At 42.0% G+C, this 21,897-nt stretch overlaps 1 protein-coding gene across 2 annotated transcripts in view; it reads right to left on the bottom strand.

Annotated features, from left to right (window-relative positions):
* LOC146191040 (uncharacterized) overlaps nt 1–21,897 on the bottom strand; it is a 34,073-nt gene that overhangs the window by 3,077 nt on the left and 9,099 nt on the right. Inside the window, exons 7-19 of one of the 2 annotated variants that reach the window (XM_084601469.1) lie at nt 20,635–20,763; nt 19,480–19,551; nt 17,858–17,948; nt 17,066–17,227; nt 14,881–15,060; nt 13,328–13,472; nt 12,631–12,752; nt 11,629–11,754; nt 9,860–9,941; nt 9,666–9,769; nt 8,113–8,220; nt 4,856–5,020; nt 1,485–1,661 (exon numbers count right to left, since the gene is read on the bottom strand). In XM_084601469.1, coding sequence (XP_084457595.1) covers nt 1,485–1,661; nt 4,856–5,020; nt 8,113–8,220; nt 9,666–9,769; nt 9,860–9,941; nt 11,629–11,754; nt 12,631–12,752; nt 13,328–13,472; nt 14,881–15,060; nt 17,066–17,227; nt 17,858–17,948; nt 19,480–19,551; nt 20,635–20,763 — 1,663 coding nt within the window. Of the gene's footprint in view, nt 1–1,484; nt 1,662–4,855; nt 5,021–8,112; nt 8,225–9,665; nt 9,770–9,859; nt 9,942–11,628; nt 11,755–12,630; nt 12,753–13,327; nt 13,473–14,880; nt 15,061–17,065; nt 17,228–17,857; nt 17,949–19,479; nt 19,552–20,634; nt 20,764–21,897 lie in introns of both variants that reach the window. The other variant, XM_084601468.1, reaches the window with a different exon arrangement.

A 21,897-nucleotide genomic window follows, 5' to 3' on the forward strand; every position in this document is an offset into this window, starting at 1 on the left:
GTGCTGTTGATTATTAGCAGAGTGCTGTGATTGATGGAAACAGCAACGTCAATATGATTGTGGAAATAGTTTTTATTTCAAAGGTGCACATTATTCTCGAAGTTGAAAATGCGGCATATAGTGGCATACAGCGGCAAAGTAAATGCATAAAAATGACTTGCTGCCCTGCTCTCTGGTTCGAAAAATATTGTTCAATGCATTCACTACATGGCAAAAGAAGCTATCTTATTTGCAGCATGATGGATGCGAAATTTGCCACGACCGAAAAATCACTGCTAGGGACAGCCCACTATTAGAAAAACCTGCTAGTTTGCTTTGCACACAAATGCTATCAAAGCATATCAAATTAAAGTGCTCAACACTGAAGTGAACACCCGGAGTCATATTATGGAACAATAACATTCGAAGGTTATCACAAAACTGATTTATTGGTTGATATGTCCACCGCTTAGAATAGACTAGTAAGAGCGTACTAACCTTATCAGTTTGTGACAGCTTTGTGACAGTTTTTGTGGTAAGACTGTTGCTTATTTTGCCGCCTAGCTTCACTTCACTAGCCCTCGATAAATGAATTTTTTTTTTTTTTTATGCTGCGAGATGCACAATTCAATATGTAGCCAGAAACTGCTACTGTACAGTTGTGTAGCAACAGCCTACGATTATGCATGCATAGGATATTTGTGCTGTTAATGCTGAAATGTTACACATGGAGGATGCATTTATTTGCATTCCTTGCACCTGCTTTAGTTGACTCTTACATCGTCTACACTCTCATTTCTTCTTTCAGAGCCGTACGTTTGCAAGGATATTTAAGTGGCAAAATTCACCAGCTGGCAATTCCAAAGTCTATGGACGTTTTCATGGTGGAGCTCGTCCAATTACCTCACTTGTAAGGAAGTAATTGCTTCATTAGGCGAAGCTGTCTTTAAAAGACAAAGAATAGAAATATGGAGACTAGTCTAACCAGGACCTTGCCTTATTTAAAAGATGGCTGAATAGTTCTGTTTTGGGGGGTTCCTGGTACACAAGAATGATAACAGTCCTTTAACGTTGCGCATTCTGCCTTCTGTTTCACTGTTACCAGCACCAATTTGTAACTGCCTTTACACAGGGAATGCCATTATTGTGGAAATGGTACCTCTCTTGCTCTGTACATATTTAACTAACAAGATATCAGTGACCTTGACAAAAACACACACTCACCAAAAGCTGCAAGAGACGACCGATGTTTCAGCGCCTGTACGCATGATTTGATCACACTGCATCATTGTACAACCTTTTGCGAATGTATGTTTTTGTCAAGTCAGTAAGAATTTCTTTTGCCAGATGGGATTCCTTTGAATTCTGGGCTCCAACATATCTGTGCAGCTTTTCTTGTCGATTTCTTTCATAGGTTTCTGCAAGAATTGAGAACTGAAACTTTCTCATTCTCTGTCAGTGTTCTTAGTTTTTGCCTGCAAGTAAAGAAATGCTGTTCTCCGCACCTGTATGGTGGCCTTAAGAGCAGACAGGGCACGTTGAAGGTCACCGGCTGCCGGTGAAGTCGTCACCGCCGAAAACTCTGTCGTCTCCAGAGTGGCAAGTCTGTCCGTGCTCCCCTGCCTCAGGGTGACATCTGTTGCCGACAGGAACTCGCCCTTCTGGATGTTGCCTTCCAGGGCCTGTGTATTTACAAAGTGAGATGAAGGGTAAACTGCCGATTCTTGAGGCCTGCTACACTCCGCAATAGCATTTTTTTCTGTGAATGAAAGGAAGGCAACAAGGGCGGAGCATCCAAAAATTTGTCACTCAGCTGCATTACGTTGCACCTGGTCACCTGCTGGCGAGTTGCTCTCTGTGCAGTGTAGCTGGTGCCATCTACAGAAGCTTTCAGTTATGAAAGGTGGTAAGCAAATTCATTGCAATTAAGAAAATTGTTTTTTTTTCCTTTGGCGATATAAGCCCAGAGCATGCATTAATAAAAACTGCTAACAATAATAATGTGAAAACAACGTAGGGAGTTAGGGAGAGGTAAAATTAGTTGTGGTTGAACTCTGGTTAACCCTAGTTGAATTGCGATAGCAACGGCGGAAGCTTCTTTTGCCTGCTACATTATTCCCTTATCACACCCTATCAGTGTAAGGTACTACATTATTGGGGGCACTTAAGCTCATCCTTTAAGAGTATGACGCAAGAGTGCAAGCTACCAGCCCACATATAAATGAGAAGAGTTCAATGCTGCTAAACCGAATGCGGAGCGAAAGCATTAGCTGCCGGTGACCGAGCGTTCTTCTCCTTCTTCTTTTCGGCTGTTCAAGGTCAAACGTAGCCCTTCCCGGGACGACGCGCCGGGCCGAAACCTGGCGCAGCAATGCTATCACAATAAAAAAACTCATCTTTAAATGGAGTATATTGTATATATAGTGGAATGGCTAACAGGGCTCTCAGCTCGCCTGTGCTGGCTGCATAACATCATTCCTTCACCATCCATCCTATGGCTTGCCCAGACTGCAGTGTATTAGAAGTGACAGTGTAGTGAACAGGAGAGGCTCCCCACTGTGCACTTGCCAATAGTGAATGAAGTAGCACTGCTGCTGTTGCCCATTTCTGAATGCAGTGCTAAGACATTTCCAAGTTCATCTGCAAACAAAGCTATGTACTGTAGAAACCCGCTATAGTAAACTCGGATATAGTAAAGTGAAACTGAAGTCCCAGTTCATCTTCCATAGACAACTGTACATTTTTCCCCTTTATAGTAAAGACATTTTTTTTATACAAATCAGTTATGGTAAAGAGCGTATGGCTACGGCGACGACTTCTCACGAAATGATATCACTGCACGTGCGCTACCTAAAATCGCGAGGCAAAATTCTTTTTTTCTTTAAAAAAAAAATAATAACAGTGTATTTTTGTTTTTTGTTTTCCCAATGGCTTCCACAAGATGAAAACAAAAAAAAAAGTCTTTTTTTTTTTTTCGTTTTGCAACAAGACGTGTTCAGCAAGTAGCCATTTAATTACTAGACGGCTTCTTTAGGACCATGTCATCACCACCAACTGATATAGTTAAGTTTTTGCCGGTCTCAGTGACTTTACTATAAAGGGGCATTCCAACATGTGCCTCAAGCACAAAACAACAAAATATTTATTTTCAATTCTGCAGCCAGTAATCCAATAGTGTTTCGGGCACAAAAAATGTGACCTTTCAAATGCCATAACAATCCATTGGCTTTTGGCGACGCTGAAACTGCACTCTCTTGAAAGCGGGCCAAAACAGGCAATGTTTTGGGGTAAACACAAGGAGATGATCGTCCACTACATTGTCTATTTCGTTTCACTGTACACAAACCAAGCCAGTGTGCTTACATTTGTGTAATCAGCAGTACTTGTAGTGCTCTAAATAGAAAAAAAAAAAAAAAATCAGCTGCTGATACATGAACCCAGAACAACAACGCTAACTAAAGGTTAGTGCAAGGAGGCGTGCAGCGACCTTAGTATCATAATATGCAGGCATACTTGCATAATGTGCAATCTTAGATAAAGCGCTATTGAATTTTTCAAATTTCATTGCACCAAACTGCACAATTGGATTCCCTTGATGAGTATCTATAGATGGTTGATTCATTTTCGAGAGAAAAAAATACTTTGGGGGACTTTTGGAGTCAAATAGCACATTCACACATGAATGGGATGAAGCTTGATGTGAGCTTCTAAATATGGCTTGTGGCAAATCTTTTTCGCTTCTGTAAAGAATGAATTTATAAAAGCTTTAGAATAGTTGGCAAATAGCTTATTGTGCCGTTGGCACTCTAGTTCTTCTTGGCATTAAGTTCCAACATAAAATAGGTCCTACATAACTTTTAGCCTGAAATGTTTAAATTTGACGCCATGAGACGGAAAAAACTGCTATAAGAGTTCAAACAGCAGTAAATGTAAGCATGTCATCAGCTTTTGAGTCTGACAAAAAAAAAAAAAAAAAAAGAAAGAAAACCTAGTCTGCACTAATGCCACCAGGTGGTACTGAATAAAGCTGAGCAAAGAGGCGGTGCCCTACTTTTTGAAGCTGGATCAGAGTGCCTTAGAACACACAGCTACAAAAAGAAATTTAACCATGAAGATGACATATGTGCAGTATGTGGTAAATCCACAGAAATAATTAACCATCTTGTACTCAAATGTGATGGTATCCATCTGGAAGCCTATGCAGGCACAGTCACTCTTCCTGAGGCCCTGGGGTTTAGAGATACCAGTGGCCGGGTGAATGAAGTTGAGGTGGAAGCTAGCAAAAACCGATTGGAAGATTGGTGGCTTAAAAGCAGAAAAGTGACACAGTGTAAGTAAGGTAAAAAACACAAACTCCATAAATAGAATGATGGTATAGTTAACCGATCTAAAACAATAATTAAGAAATAGGGGAAAAAACGAGCATTACTGCAACTGCTACTACCCTATTTCAAAAGGGACGCTCCTATATTCCATCCATCCCCCCCCTCCCCCCCCCCCCCCCCAAAAAAAAATTGCAATAAGATACCATAAATGGTGCTTGATATTCATAAACTGGGTAAGAAAAACCTTGGCAAAAAAAAGGCAAAAACGTTCCAACACAAGCCTTGCGCACCGAAACAACACCCCCGCTTTGAAGAAGTTCTTTTGACCACACAAGAAAAAAACTTGGCAAGCAAGCATATTGTTTCTCATCTTTTTTTGTTTGACCCTGCAGGTCGTCCAGGTTTCAAGTCGTTCCATATCACCAAACTATAGCGGCTAAAACTTGTCAAGATTCTAGCTAGCTACACAATCGAATTTTATAATCCGAAGGAGCAGAGATTAATAAGATGTCGGGCCTAGCCGTTTCAACAAGAAAGAACAGGGGCCTCACCACTGCCTTCTTGTCAAGAACCAGTTGAATGAAGTTCAACTTAGAATCTGTGAGCGTCAGCACAGTGCCTTCCTTCTGCTGGCTGATGCGGAGCACCAGGCCCACAATGTCCACAGCTCGACCCTGAGAGCCACTCTCTGTGAGCAGCACGGGAAAACTAGTCACCTGCAATCCAGAATAATGCGCAGTCACTGTAGTTCAACAAGAAACCATGTTGAACACAAACATAGTCGCTTCTTGATATTGTCATGGTGTTGGTGACTGGGGCTAGGTTAACAGAGCCGGTACAGGTGGAATTGCACGGTCCAAGATTTAGGTACGTCCTGCGAGTCCGGAGCCGATTCACTTCAATGTCGTTTTCACTCCGAGCACCCTCTGGCATTCCTCCCTCCTTAGCATGGGGTATGGGACATCAGACCTCACCTCCACCAGATTTGTCATGGTGTTGGTGACTGGGGCTAGGTTAACAGAGCCGGTACAGGTGGAATTGCACGGTCCGAGTTTTAGGTATGTCCTGCGAGTCCGCAGCCGATTCACTTCAACGTCGTTTTCACTCCGAGCGCCCCCTGGCAATATTATGGACTTGAAGGGGGTGTGAAATCGCTAGTGAAAAATTAAAGAGCACTGCAGAGGAAGAGGAGGAGGAAAAAACTTTATTTAAAAGAAAATGTAAACACTCCCAGGAGGACCTCTTGGTCCAGGAGCCCTCTGGCTGTTCCTTCTAGCTTAGCTTGCTCGACCAGCCGCAACTGATCTGCAGGTTGCGTGGCTAGAAGGGCAGCCTCCCAGGAGAAGGCTGCCCTGCACTGCACTGCAGAAGCTGCATTGGAGTAATGCGAAAGCATAGATGCTGCTGTTGGTTGCTTCTAGTTGCTTAATTCACTTCTTGTTTACCCATTTCAGTCTTTGGTACTTTTAAATTGCACGCCAATTCCTTTCTATGGCCTTTTTTGGCTCTACTTCCGGTTGCGTGACGTCACATCCTCTCCGTCACGTTAATTCACTTCTTGCTTGCCCATTTTAGTCTTTGGTACTTTCAAATTGCGTGCCAATCCCTTCCTATGCCCTTTTTCGGCTCCACTTCTGGTTGCATGACGTCACATCTTTGGCCTCACCCTAATTGACTGACATAATTAACTATTTTAGTCTTTGGTACTTTCAAATTGCGTGCAAATCCCTTCCTGTGCCCTGTTTTGGCTCGACTTCAGATGTCACATCCTCGACGTCACCTTAATTGACTGATTTAATTAACTATTTAGTATTTGATACATTCAAATGTGGCACCAATCCATTGGCTAATGAGACCATTTTCGTCTTTACTTTCACATATTTGTATCTAATTAATTACCTAATTAACTTTTTGGCCTATTTTTTCGGACACAACATTATGTCACCCTCTATCGATTGACACCACTCATTAACCTCTACCACTTCTCAATTACTCACAACTGCTGCAGACACGATTTTGCTGACGCGGTCTGTGGACAGATATCTGTGAACATAGCGAAGTAATGCTTTCACATTAATAAAGCGCACCTTGAATAAAGGGGAGGTAATTATGTACTCGGCACTGGCTGCCAATTCAAATAGACTCCAAGTTTGAATTCATGGGAGTCAATTGCATCATGGGCGAGCAAGTTCCCGTCACAGGAAAGGCGACTGGGCAGCTGTAAAGGGGTTCTAATAAAACGAAAGCGTGAAGGTGGCCAACCTCCTACCGAAGTTTTTCTTGAGCACGTTCAACAATGCTTAGCATATCGCACATGCAAAGTTGTCACACATTTGGAGAAATGTGCTCTGTATGCCTGGTTCACAAAGTAGGACAAAAATAATTGCGTCTCTCTGCAAATTCTTAGTTAAACTAAATATAGCAGGACCTTGTGCTGCAGGTCCATTAATCGAGCCTTCATTAAGATGGAAGCGAAGCCTGCTCCAAAACTGAATTGCAGGAGCCTCACTTCGATAAGCTATTGCACAATACTAGATTGCCAACGCCAGAAATAACAAGTAAAACTTTCAGAAGTAGCAATTCACAGCAGAACCCCGCTGTTAGATTTTTCATGGAACCAAGGAAGAAACAAAAAAGTATGCAATAGCTAGCAAACGTAGTAGCCGAAAACAACATGTGCAAAAATTGTGCATAATTGTCTTGCACTTCTTTTTAATGATTTCCTGAAAGTGCAATATGTTTCTGAAGAGCTTGCAGGGTTTTTATGACTCTTGCAATCGTTCTGCATGCCCACAAGTCAGGAATGCACAATGATAGCTCTCTGTCTGCCTAACCAGCTGCCACTGGTAGGCAAGGCCGCGATGGGAGTGGGAGCACGAGTGAAGTTGTAGCACACTTGTGCTACGGCACTGCTTTCATGACGACCACTTTAGCCCCACACTATAGTTACCATCTATTGGAATCTATTATGTCTTTTAAAGGGACACTAAAGACACCCAAATATGCTATCAAAATGTAATAAATGGCATTTGCTGACAATGTCACTGCATATCGGGCATCCTCGAAATTAGTAGTGGAATGCCATATCTAGTGAGCTGCCGCATCAGGACGACACTGATTGTGATATAACAAGCGAGTCCATATATTACAAATGGGTCGCTATGGGAGCTCAAGTGGAACTAGTGCAGGAAACCGCAGCAGCCGGGAAAATTTCAGATTATTATAAGAACTGAAACCAATAACAAGGGAACTTGCTTCATAATACAGGCTTCTGCCCAAGTCATTGCTCACTCAAAGTAGAGGGTAGAAAACCAAAATTAGTTTTGCTGCGGCTATACTAAAACATCAACATTTCGTAGCGTCTGCTTATCAATGCACAAACACTTGCGATGGAGGCGAAAAGAAAGGCGCTCGTGCACTGTGCGATGTCAGTGTATGTTAAAGAACCCCAGGCGGTCGAAATATTCGGAGTCCTACACTATGGTGTTTCTCATAGCCTGCGTCACTTTGGGGTGTTAAACCCAACAAACCAAAGCAAACAAACCAAGCACAAATACTTGCATGATTTTATCGTGGACTTCACGCAGATCAAATTTATAAACAGATCACGAAGGTTTTCAGCTTCCTCTAAAGACATATGTTGCAACAAGATTTGCCGGGCTAGTTGGTTGGTATTGAAATTGTGCTAACTGCGCGAAAAGTAGGACAACATTGTGTTAACTGCGCTTCCAAGTATGGTATGTGTTTCTTCCTGTTGTCCTACTTTTCGCGCAGTTAACACAATTTCTAAAGACAGCTGCTTAATTACCTGCCGCATGTAGTAAATGCGAATGTGGTCAGGACAGTTTGCTGGCTCAAGCTGCGTCATTTTTGTTGTTGACAACTCCACAGCACTGTTCTGCACATCGGGTAGCACCTTCCTGCATGTCAAAGAAAGCTTTGAGAAAAAGGACAAAATACGGACCGCGACTGCGAAGTAATTGACAGAATTTACAGAAACAGGTAGCATCGATGCACAAAGGTTGATGCAAGTGTGTTGCACTAGCTTCAATTATGCTTATTTGAAGAAATAACCAATCTCTATCAGTAATGCACCAAACAACTGCAGAGGACTGTTCTTAGCTTTGGTCATAAAAAAGCAAAGCAGTAGCCAATAGCAAAACACGCACATCTTTCATTCAACCCCCCCCCCTTCCACCCCCCCAAAGAAAAACACATTCGCAGCCTTTAATGTTACTACCACACAAGCTTCCAAACACGGCGGAAGAGAGAGAGAGGTGCTCCAGTGGCACGGCTGCAGTGCAGTGAAACAGCGGCCGCTTAGTGTGACCAGAAGAGAGGGCCACCACCATGGGCAGCACATGTTCAAGGGGCCATCCTCTCTGCCGATTCTGATGGCGTCCCTACGGAGCAGCCATGCACGCACTGATAATTTTCACTTCAATTAGCATTAAAAGATCCTAACCTCGAGATATTTGAGTTTTCGTTGCTTACACATCAATTTCTGAGCAGGTACAGAGTTTCAAGCTGCTTACTGACCAAATAACTCAATTTCCGAGGGAAGAGAGGGACGTGTTGTCTGCTCGAGCAGATGATGCGATAGCAATGCCTGACTGGCGATGGCCAGCTCAGCTGATGAGTGTACTACTATGTGTGAGGCCGTCTCGCGCATTCCCATCGCTTGCCACCCTGGATGACCCGATGTCCATCTTTTGTACATTTTGCTATTAGAAGAAGTCCATAACATTCCACAATAAACAACTGGCCATCGAAGCAAATGAATGAATGTACACCTCCTGTGGTTTTTACGAGGCTTCATATGTCCAGCGGTTCAGCGCATTCCCTCGCTGGGGCTTCGTAAGCCCCGGGCTTCATAAGCCCAGGCGAGGTAATGGAAATTCTTAAAAAGTAATTTGCAAATCATTATCTCAGTTTTTATGAGCTGTATGTGGCATGCACGCTTTGTGGCAATTGCTGCATTCGATGCATGCATTTGATAGGCATGGTTTAAGCCTCCTTACAGGAACCATTTGACCATTTTCAGGGACATGGTGAAGAAAATGGTCATAATTTTCAATTTTTGCTTTAATTTTTTTCATAACCTTCTCATCTTTGTCTGTCCTGTAGCAAGACATTATAGCTACATTACGCTCTCTTTATGTGTGGTTGTCGAAATTTGGAAGCTTATCACATTACTACATATACCTATGGTCAAGGCACATTGTGAATTCCGACAATGGAGTGCCACCATTTTACTACCAGCTGTGTAAAGTATATATATGAAAAGCTGTTTCAGCACAATGCTATTCAGCTAAGAAAAGAACTGGCCTCACTAGCTAGAGTCCTAACGAATTCTTATACTTGCCTTGGAGTCGTAACATTGACATTGTAGATGGAAAGAGCTTTTCCTTGCTTCAGCATTTCTCGGGTGTCATCAGTTGGCCTCCACACAGAGATCAGGCAACCTGGGTGACAATGCAGTGTCAAAAACAAATGTCAACTGATACAGAATGTGCCCAGCAGCTTGTCCTACAGTGTCAGTGCGGTTTACTCACAGATATTCTTACGCAGGTCTGCCTCATGGATGCCACCAAGCAGTACTTTCAGGACGGGTATCACAACTCTGTCCTTGGGGCACTTGAAAAATGAGGGTTAGACATCGGTGACAGTTCAGAAAGTATCAATGGGAAAAAGACATGCACCTTGCTGAAATCAAAATCAACAGATTGTTGCTATGGGGTTCTGCACGAGCGTTTTTATACTGCTGTAGTGAAATAATGCTAATTACTTAATGTTCCATTCATTCAGATAAGGAAGTCGTTAAAGGAATTTTTAAAATCAAAGAACGTTTTGAAAGATTAAATCTGTTAACGATGTTCCCTTTCGGGCACCAAAGGAAAAATGCAACATTAAAATACACTGCATCCAGTAAAGGCCGTTATTATAGACTGGCCATGCTTGCTCAGCACGTGTGAAAGGCAAAAATATGCTTGTCATCTGGTGCTTCGTCTGCCTTGTACAGGGTGCGGAAACAAATTTTTAGGATATATGCGGATTTTAAGCCCCCCCCCCCCCACACACACACTTTTGCTTATCAAATAGATAAAAAAAAGCGGTTTTTATTAGTGTTAGATTTTAAAATGTTTGTTTTGTCCTATCAAGATATGCCTAACAAAAGCTCTTAAATATTCCACTTGCATGAGACAAAAATTCGCTTCCAGTCCTATTAAGGTAAAACTTCAAAGCCCCCATCATCATTTCTCCTTGATAAGAAAAATTGCAGAGGTTTAACGTAGATAAATCTAGTATCATGTGTGAAAGCACTAGTTTGGCATAGTTAATCTTGGTAGATGGTAGATGTAAATGACGTTTCTGTCTTCACGCTATCACCTGCTAGAGACATACTAATGAGGAGGACTGTGATGCATGTTGCCCAAGTTGCCCCTGGAGCATCATAGATATAAAGCTCCGCTTTAACCACGCCGTAAGAATGTGCCCGCATGACCTAGACACAGTGTGTCTGACGCAGGATTCAAGGACACCGGATGGCAGGATTCTGATCTCACCTCCCCACCTTAATGGCGAAGCCTAAGTTGGCAGCGTCTGCTAATTTGACGACACAGGAAATGGAGAGCCAGTTAGACCTTGTGAAGCAGTGCTTTTGCACTTTGCAAAGAAAGAAGCATAAAAAGCCCTCACAGAAAACACTATTGAGCAGAGGAACCTATCAGAGTCTTAAAAAAGCTGGTTGCCTCCATTAACTTTGGTAATCCGATGCGCTTCACTTGGTCATGACTTTTTTCATCACGACTTCTCACAAGAAAGTACCAGGCACATTTTCTGAAGGCAGATGCTTTTTAGACAAGTAGATTTTCCTCATCGTCTTTGGACCACAAAATCTGATGCCAGGCAAATACTTTCACTGGCCCATGAGAGATGTATTGGTAAAGTATCTGCACATGTCAAGTAGGCTCACAGATTCATCAAACTGGTCTAGTTACTGGTAAAGGAGCACTAGTAATGAATACAATCCTTGTCAAACCTCCCTCCACTTGGCTTTTTCAGTGTGCCCCACCAAATTATGATGTTGAAAAAAAAAAAAACTGATTTGACTTGATTTGAGAGAAGGATAACAAAGCACAAATGATCTGCCGGCAGTGATGCAGTAGAAATGCAACTGTACGCACTCTGTGTTGCATGGATCATGGTCAAGCAGTTATTTAGATTCAGGAACCTAAATAAATTTTGAACAGATCTTGACTGATACGCATAACAAGACAGCTGGAAAAAAAAAAGCCATTAATGCAACAAAATAATAGCGCACCTTGTTTTCTTCTGTGGCTGCCTGAAGGGCACTTTCAAGCTTCTGCTGAATATTTGTCTGTCGGAGGCAAAGCTGTTGCTCCTGGAAATGCCTCAGCAGTCGAAGTTGCTCTTCAGTCAAGAGCCGCTAAAAAGAAAAAAAAAGCACTTCTGCATACCAAACCTACAAGCACTGACTTTATTAATCTTTTTCTTTTTAAGGTAACAGCTGCATAAAGGGCAATGAAGTACTTTTGCCTCTTGCACAGCCTTCCACATGATTGGTCACCATTTGCTCGCAAAGGTAAAAAGGATGGGAAAACAAACATCTCACGCATATACTCTTGGCACCCACTATGGTATCACTAATGCTACAAACATGATGCAGTCCAAATACCACATGATCACAAATTAGTACATCCTAACCAGCATTAAAAAGAATGCCATGCCTGCGGAAATATACTTGACCCAAAGCAACACTAAATATGTCTCTAATCTTTGGGCTTTTTGTTTCTAGTCCAAACCCTTTTCCCTTGCATCACCAGCTCCCCTAGAGTGCAAGTCAGGTATCTGCCACAGAGTGATGCAATGACGGCACCTTTCCTTTTAACCCAACCTTCCACTCCTCCATGCCTAATGCCAATGTATTAGTTTCCTAACAATACAGCCAGGTTCCACAGAAGTGCTCTCAATTCACTACTCTCTTTTTCAATACGATGCTGTAGCATGATCACTCTAAACAGCATTTTGAAGCTCTCCCTTGGTGTTGTACAAAACTTTCCTGACCAGAAAAGCGTCAGTGGAGTCTGGCGATGTTTTTTTATTAACAACATCTCATTCATGTCTTGCCTTGTTTAGCCTGTTTAGTAATAGAAGCTCATGTAATTTCACACATTATTGTACTTTAGGAACTGAAAGGTGAAATCAAATCACAACTGGCTGTTAAAAACTTGAGCCACTGCTACGGGAGCCGTTCAAATACAACACAATGTTTAAAGGAAAATAGCAAAATCAAAACCATTACCTCAATTTCTGAAGGATCTGAAGAGTTTCTTATGGCTTTCCATATATCTCTGCCAGAGTTCAGCCCTTGGATTTGCTTTACTGAGAACGCCATCCGAACTCCAGATAGGGGTAGTTCCTCCGCTGTAATGAGGCCAGCCATAAAGAAGGCCATACAAAACATAAATGCACCATGCAGAAAGAGCATAGCAAGCAGCCATTCACAAAGCCAATGCCAGAACTTTATGAAATCAGAGAGCTAGCATGAAAGCATGTAAACAAGAAAGGTATTGCAATTTACTTATACGTAGTAGCAAAAATTAAAGCAGTAAACAAATTAGCACTTAAAATTTCACTGCTCATCTGCAGCTTTGCCTGTTTTATGCATGGCAATGAAGGATGCATGAAAACCTGCCTGAGTATGCGATCCAAAACTTAGACTCAAAGCAATGAGTCAATCAGGGTGATGCTCAGCTGTTGCATAAGGTCAGCTTGTAAGCAAGAAATCATTATTTTAGGTCATTACTGCTTTACTTTGAAGTATCACGGGATGTGATGGATGCATCAAAGATACGTAGCAAACATTTCTAACATTCTTTATAATGGAAAGGGGGTACAGTATGTGGGGCTGCATGACGAGTGGAGTGAGCATGTGCACGTGAAACAAAAGCCACGATCAGTCGTGAAGACTCACAAAAAGTTTGCCAACAATTACTTACAGTCTGATTTTTCCACCTGAGAGAGAACCTCAGCTGTCAACTTTTCAATGAAGGCAGTTCGCAGCTTCTCGTGTTTTGCTGCAACTGCCATTTCCTCCTTTTCACGCCTCATCACACCCATGCCATTGGGAAGCATTTCCAGGTACTGAAAGAGAGGCAGATGTGAGCAAGACTTGTGCAATATTTATCGCCACAAAAGGAGACACTGGACTCATTCGAACCAGTTACAGATGAACATTGGCATCAGCGCCACACGTTTGTTTTAAGGCAAAAGCCTTACTTGGCCCATTAGGCAAAAGTCCATCTGTCACTGTCATCACTTTATGGTACCCATAAGGTACCCATGCAGTTGGTCTCACAATAGCCATTTTCTATCCACCAAAGCGGCGTGTGGGACGACAGCATGCACAACAGATATCCTGTAGCAGGGCACCTTCCCCTCTGTGTTGCCTCTGGTGTGCAATTTGCTCATACGACATCACTAATGGGCCTCCATGTGGTGCCAGGTTTTAAAGTCTTTCATATCAAAACTGTGACGCAACTCTTCTTTGGACGGCATTCCGGTTGGTGTCATACCATATCGCTTCCCACTTAGCCTGCATCTGCTGGCCAAGGTAGAAGCCAGTTTGTGATAAGGCTTTGAACCGACAACACATGTACCTCCAATTGCATGCCTTCAGACCGGTGTTTCGGCGGCTATGGCTCCCAGATGCCACGTAAGGCATGGCAGTCTACATCCAGCATGTAAACACACATACTGAACACAATGCCAGCAAAAATATTTTTAATATGTGTCGAAAAATTTACGCAATGATATTTTACCTGCAGTGCCATTTTTTACTTCTCTAGTGTCTGTTTTCTTTTCCCCTTTAATCTCAATTCTGACTATACTTTAGTATGGGCTTAAGGTTTGTTTCTTCACATACTGCATTCAAGTTTAATACTTGTCTTCCAAGTTGGCACTTCTTTTATAAATAACTGTTTATTCTATTATACCAACAAAGTTGATGAATTGACGACCTGTTAGCTGTGAGTATGAAACACCAGGGGGAAGGGGTCCGTAAATTCTAAGTATTAAACTTAGCAAAACTAAAGCGAATGTCTATACAAATGTCAAAACTAATTCACGCCTAAGACTGTCAAAAACGTGCAATGCAAAAATCTAAGTTTAAGAGTTTCAATTTGCAGTGTACAAACCCAGGGTCTTGAATTCAGAACAGACGCTGGGCCGAACATATTGTAAACAGCTCCTCATTGGTCATGTTCAAAAAGCAGTTAGGTACTATGGCCTTCTGAAATGTTGGTGGAGTATCCGTTGAAAGGAAACACAAAGCAAAGTGTAAAAAAAAACAAAAAGAAACGAGCTAAGTGATCTAAAGGACACACAAACCACACCAAGTATGAGCAGTTGCATGGCACTTCAGCCAACTGCTGCTATAAGGGCCGGAATGTTTGCGACTGTGTCCAAGTAGAGGCAATCTTTATAGCGAACAGTACATGTACTTGCGTGTTCAGTGATTCGTAGCATTATACATCCCGAAAGGTGCACTCACCATGACTGGGTAAGCCCTGATGACCAGGCAGTCCACCTTTCCAACAAGGCCACCCTTGGGGTGCAAGGAAGCAAGGGGAACACGGAACGGCCTTGGAACAGCAAAATATCCCAGCCGCGCATCCCAACGTGCACGCCTAGTGGAGTTGTAGCTTATCTTCAGTGCCGCTTCTTTGGGTGCCTGGGTGGGAAGAAGCCACAGTTCCATGCAGTATAAACGAACTACAAGACACCAACTCAAGCTCCTTCTGGCTGGCAGCACATGTGAAATGGAGCATACAGAGTTCATGATGGCTGCTCACGCACCTTATAGCAGCTGCACACTAAATGGTTGAGACATAATTTAGCAAATGAAACAAATGAAATAATGCCCCCCCTCCCCCCCCCCCCCCCCCCTCCCCAAATTACACGTTGCAGTTGTTATGCACCACAGGCATTAGCTAGCTGGCATGTTAAACCAGCAAGCATGCCCAGAAAGAAGGTAACAAGCTTGTTGAAAGCAGTTATTAGATCAAGTACTCAAAGTAATGTGCTAGTATCTGCACAAGATCCAATATTGTTGTAAGCATACATTCAATGGGATGGTTTTATAAACTTCAAGAAAAAAAATTAAAGGCAAGCACATATAAGAAATTATATGACCACAACTGAGCTAGTCAATGGCATGTACCAAAGGACATTGATCTTTTTGACCGAAAACAAGGCAATATTTTTCATCACCACTCTTGCACTATTCAGAATAGCAGTAGGGAAAGGAACCTTCTTCAAAAGAACTCTGAATGCAAACAATTGAATCGCAAGAAAGATGCACTCATAGAAGTAAGAAGTGCGACAAGGCACAGGGCAGCTTTTGCTGCCGCATTTTTGCCCTGGGACAATTCGGTATTTATAATTCAATGTTTCTACATCCAAGGAACTAATTGAGTGAAACTATACTCTATCTCATCACCTCCTTGCAGCATTGTGGAGAGAGTGCATTAATCGTGCTCTTCCACACTGTGTCATCTGCATGTCATCTGCTCACAGCGTATGCAGATATGGTTACAATAGAGTATAACAGACACTGCCTAAATACCGAGCCTTAAAAAACATATGGAAGTTGTAGATTAACGTTTTGAATAATGCGCTGTTTGTCACATCTGCGCTTTTAGTTCATCATATGCAAGTGAAGCAGCAGCGGTAACTTCAGCCTGATGGTGCCATCTGGTTTCAACGTGATAGCGTTAAAGGGCACGTTAGTCAGAAAATCCGGTGTCGGTGTCAGCATTGCGAGCAAACAATAACGAGCATGGCGCTGGCAGTTAGTGGCTCGCAGCTAGCATGGTCGGGTACCGATTCTTCAATGATTTGTGCTAATTAACGAGACCACATGATATCGGAAAGCTGGTTGGAGCTGCCAACTCGGGTTGCTGAACTGAGGTGGGAAGATGGAATAATAATCAACCTTGCAGTGCTCACGAATGCCGAGTCAGGCACGTCACACCTAGGCCTTGCAGGCACGTCCATACTGCTTGGTTGAAACAGAATTTATATGTTAGGCGGTCGCTACGTTATAGTGTCATACCCTTGAAGACGAACCTTAAGTGTCCTCCACAATTTTTTCAGATTGTTCTACAGAAACAATTCTTTTCAATGAACTCCCTTTCTTCTTTAGGGCTGGGAGAAGCAAAATCACAACTCGAAATAAAAAAGAAAGAAAATAAAGCTCATGGATTCTGCTGCGGGTGAGATCAAGCCAAACAAACACCCAATGCACAGCCTATCACCAGTGAACATATCGAAAAACACAATAACAGTGACAAGTTCACCTCAAAGCAAGATTGCCTACTTTGAAGCACACCACCCTGTTGGTAACGTGAGTTTAGAATATGCAAAAGTCACGAGCACTAAACTCAAGAAATGGCATATCTAATGCGAGTTTACGTTAAGGTTTGATTTGAAATAGTGTTTTGCGAAAGCGGTGTAAAATGGCCATATGACCACGACCAAATGACCATAAAATGACCAAAGCAGTGTAAAATGACCATATGCTCATATGGTCATTTTACACTGGCACTACATTTCACAGCGTCGAAACATCAGCTCTACACTCGTTGTAGCTTCGGTAGTGCAGTATGGAACTACTGAGATAGAGTATAGAATGGCGTACAAACTGCCCAGGAGGCAGGCACAATGAACAAACTTACCTCTAACGGAGCACAGGCTTCAGAGGCACCCACTAGCTCTGCTCCCGACATTATCAGTTTCAGGCCTACAAAAATACGCTGCGTAGAGACTAGGTTTGACAAAGGTTCATCAAGTTCAGCACGGATGCTGTACCAGCCATCGGTGAGCTCCAGATGCACTCTCTGCAAAATAATGACGGGAGAAATCCTTGCTTTAGCCAAGGTGCTAAAAAACAGAATGTGGATGACACATTTCTTCAGATATTAGAAAATTATCCCGATCCAAGAAAGATATATTTAACTCATTTAGAACAGTTAATGTGTTACATATCCGGGAACTCTTCACAAGAGTTGAGTCTTTTTGTGCCTGCGTTGAAGGCTGGCAAAAATTGCTGCAGGCAGTAGCAAGCAGGCACCCTGTTGAGTATGAGTTTATGAGAATTCAATGAGATGCCATGCAAGACTATCTTGGGCTAGCATAATGGTCAATAAATTGAACTTATTCATACTTTCAGCCTAGTTCATTCTGTCCAGCAAACCTCCAAGTATAGTGATAGAGCTAACCATTTTATTATTCCTCACCTCCTAAAGTTAAGCCCTCAACTCCAGGTTTGCAGCTAAGAAGTTGAGCATGGTCCGGTCAAAATGTTATTCGATTTTAGGTAGGAAGCCAGGAACAGCTTTATTAAAGCTATCCTCTGTCTTTATTTTTGTTAAGGCACGCCTAAGAACATGAATCTATTGACTTAATGAAATGGTCAGGCTTTAAAAGATGTATATTATAGGTTAAAATACTGCAGTAAATACACTCACCCCGTCCTCCCTGCACACCACATCTGACACACACAGCACGAGCGTCTTGCTGGGGACATCGTCTTTCTCGTATATTTTCCGCAGTGCTGATCTAAAATAAAAAAATGCACAGGAAAAAGAATTATGATGCACACTAAAACTATTTCATGGTAGAATGCACCAGCATTAATGGTTCCCATCTGCAACTTCTCATGTGTGCACATGCCTTCTGCTATTCGCTCAACCATGGATCCCTTGAATTGAATCTCTATTGACTGACACATATTTATTAGCATATCGTAAGCTACCACATTATGTCCAAGACCACCAGACACAGATATAAAGCCCCACTAATGCTTGCGTGGCCTAGGCGCAGCGCGTCTGACCATGAATCCAAGGGTCCCGGTAGATTCAGTTCCCATCTCACAGCACCCACCAGAATTGCCAGTCCTGACAATTCGATGTCACATGGCTTCATGACATCACACAACTTTCTGAAAGATCAGTGCCTGGCCATATCACCTGCTAACCGCAACCTGCTAGAGTCATGCACGTGATTTTTCAGCAACTCCGATGCCACCAGATTTTTTGGAAAATGAGGTTTTTAATGCTATCAAAATTAAATTATAATTATTTATTGAGAAAAGGCCAATCTTGTGTGCTAGTCCATGTTTGCCAAGGTCACATTCACCATTCCAAAGCAAAAATATATTACAAAGATCTGGTACATCCAAACCCTTTAAATGCAGTTTTATTCCACTTTTGTATGCTTCCATAAACGAGCATACCTGCCAACTTGAAGACTTTCAAATTCTTAAAACCTAGCAGGGTGAGGGAAGGGGATGCACACACTATTTTTTTTCCAATTTTGAAGTTGAGTATTTTTGCGACAAGTTTACATACGTCTTCATAATCGTTAGTACCAGGCTTGGCTGGTTGTCTGCAGCTTGCTCATTTCCCCACCTGTATTTCCAAAGCGACGTAAACCTCGACGGCATCCTTGCCACTCTACAATATGTTTACATCACAGATATGCGTGGCACAAAAATGAAACCTGTACTCGTTCTGGACATGCACAGTTAACATGATTTTGACATGCCATAACTCACAGTTTCAAAAACACTTAAAGGTACTAAGCAGGCTTCGAGTATGCCATCGCACTGCGAAGGTGCTATACGGCTATGAAGCACAAGAATCCCACTGCGCCAAACGTGACAGCTTGTCACACAAAAAAAAGAAAGCAAGGCCAAACTCGCGATCAAAGACCTAGCAAAGGTGGACAGGCTTAGAGGAATGCTAATACTGCGACAAGTCTGCGAAGGCTGCTATCAAGTTCTGGAAGTGGATTTGTGCCCCCACAGATACGCGATGAAAGCCAATGATTCCACAGATTGTTCCCATTGCCCTCTTGTACCATTAGGAAGGTGTGGTATTAATAGAATTCTAAACATTTCTCACAAACAAGAATTATTTTGTGTAATATCTGATACAAGATTCTTAAAACCGTAAGACGGATTCAAATTCGCACATTTTACAGATAACTCAAAGAGTTGGCAGGTGTGTAAAAAAAGTAATGATGTGAAACGAACTTAGTGCATGTTGAAGACAAGTTTAACCAAGTCAATACTGCACCAAAACCTTACCGACAGCTGTTGTCGATTTCAATATCATATCGGTACTTCAGCTGGAACATGACTTGATCAGGTGTCAGTGTCCTGTAAAAAATATAGTGCATAGCATTACAGTAGGTAATCAACTATTCAAAGTGTGTTTAAGAACAGCATTATAAATGATGATTTAATTAGAATACCAAATACAGAATTATGTAGTTCTTAAAAATAATCCCTTCTTTCTTGTCCGTAATTTTTTGTGTGCTAACTATTGCTTAATAAAGAAGCAGATTATGACTTGTACAGTGTGCCACGCTAATTATGTGCTTGCAGTCTTTGATAATAAGACCTTGATTACATGGGTGTATGCCATGAAGAGTGGTAATAAAATATGATACTGCGTTGCATGCTCATTGCTGACAACAGGGGCAACATGAAATGCATTAAAGTGTGTAGCTTTGTGTATTTACATTGGTATGCACTAACCATATGCAAGGTTTGCATATGCTGCTTCTTGCATAAACTTATTAACATAACAAATAGCTGCTTGTTCCCAAAAAAATAGATTGCCAATTCTGGAACGCAGCAGTGGTGGCTAATCTAAATCACATAAATGCCACAAAACCTATCACTTCCATGGATTCTTTTGTCTCAGGCACTACATGGAGATGTACCACCGACATCCCCCAATTTACACAACAAAGGGATCTTGGCTTTTCTGCACTTGTCAAACAGCTGCCACACATGTAAGTAGCAAGTGAAGCACAAATATATATATATTGTTTTTACAGTGCTGTGTATTGTAAAAATCTTTTACTGGAACAGCATTAAGGGCCTCGTTCAGTGAAAAACCTGGCAGCATGTTGAGAATGTCCCGATTGGTCAAGAGGGCCATGACGTCGCAGGGAGTTTAAATTTTGATTACAGGTCCCAAAATGAATAACATCAATAGACATGCAAAAAATGTGAATTAATTGGGATCAAAATTAATATTGGGGTAAGATGAGAATCGAACCTGGGAACCTTCAGTTGCGAGTCGAACAGGCAACCTTTAGACCGTCAAGACACATTTGTTCTACTTGACATTTTGTGTAACTTGTAGTCAACAAAAGAAGTTATGCTGGACGTGAGAGCAAAAGTACAGGAAAGAAAAAAAAAAACTAAAGATTTCTGGTGCTGTCAACCCACCTGCCTCCAAAGACTTCAGGGCAATGTAGTTCCATTGATGCCAGCTTCCATACAATCCAGCGGTAATGGTTGTCCACCCACCCTGGAGCAACCAGGTTTTTGTCCACACCAGGCATTCCAAGAAAAGCCCTACAATTGCGAGAAACACTAGGTCACAAATCTATGTCCATCAAAACAAGCTTAGTTTTTCCACATTCGCATCCACTGCAGGAATGCTTTAGCACAAACGAATGCTTCACCTGAAGGCTGTAGCAGTAGTCATATTCTTATACATTAAATAATAGGTGGAAAAGTGAGGAAAACTTTACTTTTAATGATATGTACAGTAACATTCTATATCTCATTAACATTACAGGCATTTTCTACAAATCCAGCTACATAGCTCAGCACTATTAACAAATTATGCTATGTGACAATCTCACCACAGTTATAGCTAGTTTGCATAATATTCTACAGGGTCTTGAATATTTGGGGGCTGGGATTTAAAAATTCCTATGCAAAATCTACTACTCCATTCCAGCTGAAATAATGTTCACAAAGTAGCAAAATATCGTCTACGTTATCTGATAAGTGATTCAACATTGGTACTTGCCTAGATTTTCCGAAATCGAGAAAAAACTGCTCTCGGCGGCGTGCACAATTTTCGCAGAAGAGAGTCGAAAAGCTATTTTGACATGATACGTCATCTGTCGAGCAGTGAGACAAGCTCCATCCCGGCCATTGGCGCGCTTGCCTCGCTGCCCGACAGATGGCGCATCATGTCAAAATAGCTTTTCGACTCTCTTCTGCGAAAATTGTGCACGCCGCCGAGAGCAGTTTTTCCTCGATTTCGGAAAATCTAGGCAAGTACCAATGTTGAATCACTTATCAGATAACGTAGACGATATTTTGCTACTTTGTGAACGTTATTTCAGCTCGAATGGGGCAGTAGATTTTGCATAGGAATTTTTTAAATCCCAGCCCCCAAATATTCAAAACCCTGTACACTCGTCAGACTTCAGGGTATTATATCTCTTTAACATTACAGACGTTTTCAACGAATTCAGCTAAAAAGTTCAGTACTATATTATCAAATTTCGCTATATGACAATCTCGCCGCAGCAGAAGCTAGTTTACAGGAAGATGGAAATTAATTAATTGTTTGCTCTAGACGCAAGCACTTTCCACACAGAGATCCCATCCTGATTTATTGACTGCCTTGCGACAACTATAAAGCCACAAGTACAACCAGAAACAAACACTTTGCAATGTGCTAATTTTTTC

This window comes from Amblyomma maculatum, chromosome 4 (assembly GCF_055883805.1).
Source record: "Amblyomma maculatum isolate TAMU_Amacu chromosome 4, ASM5588380v1, whole genome shotgun sequence".
Taxonomy (NCBI): Eukaryota; Metazoa; Arthropoda; class Arachnida; order Ixodida; family Ixodidae; genus Amblyomma; species Amblyomma maculatum.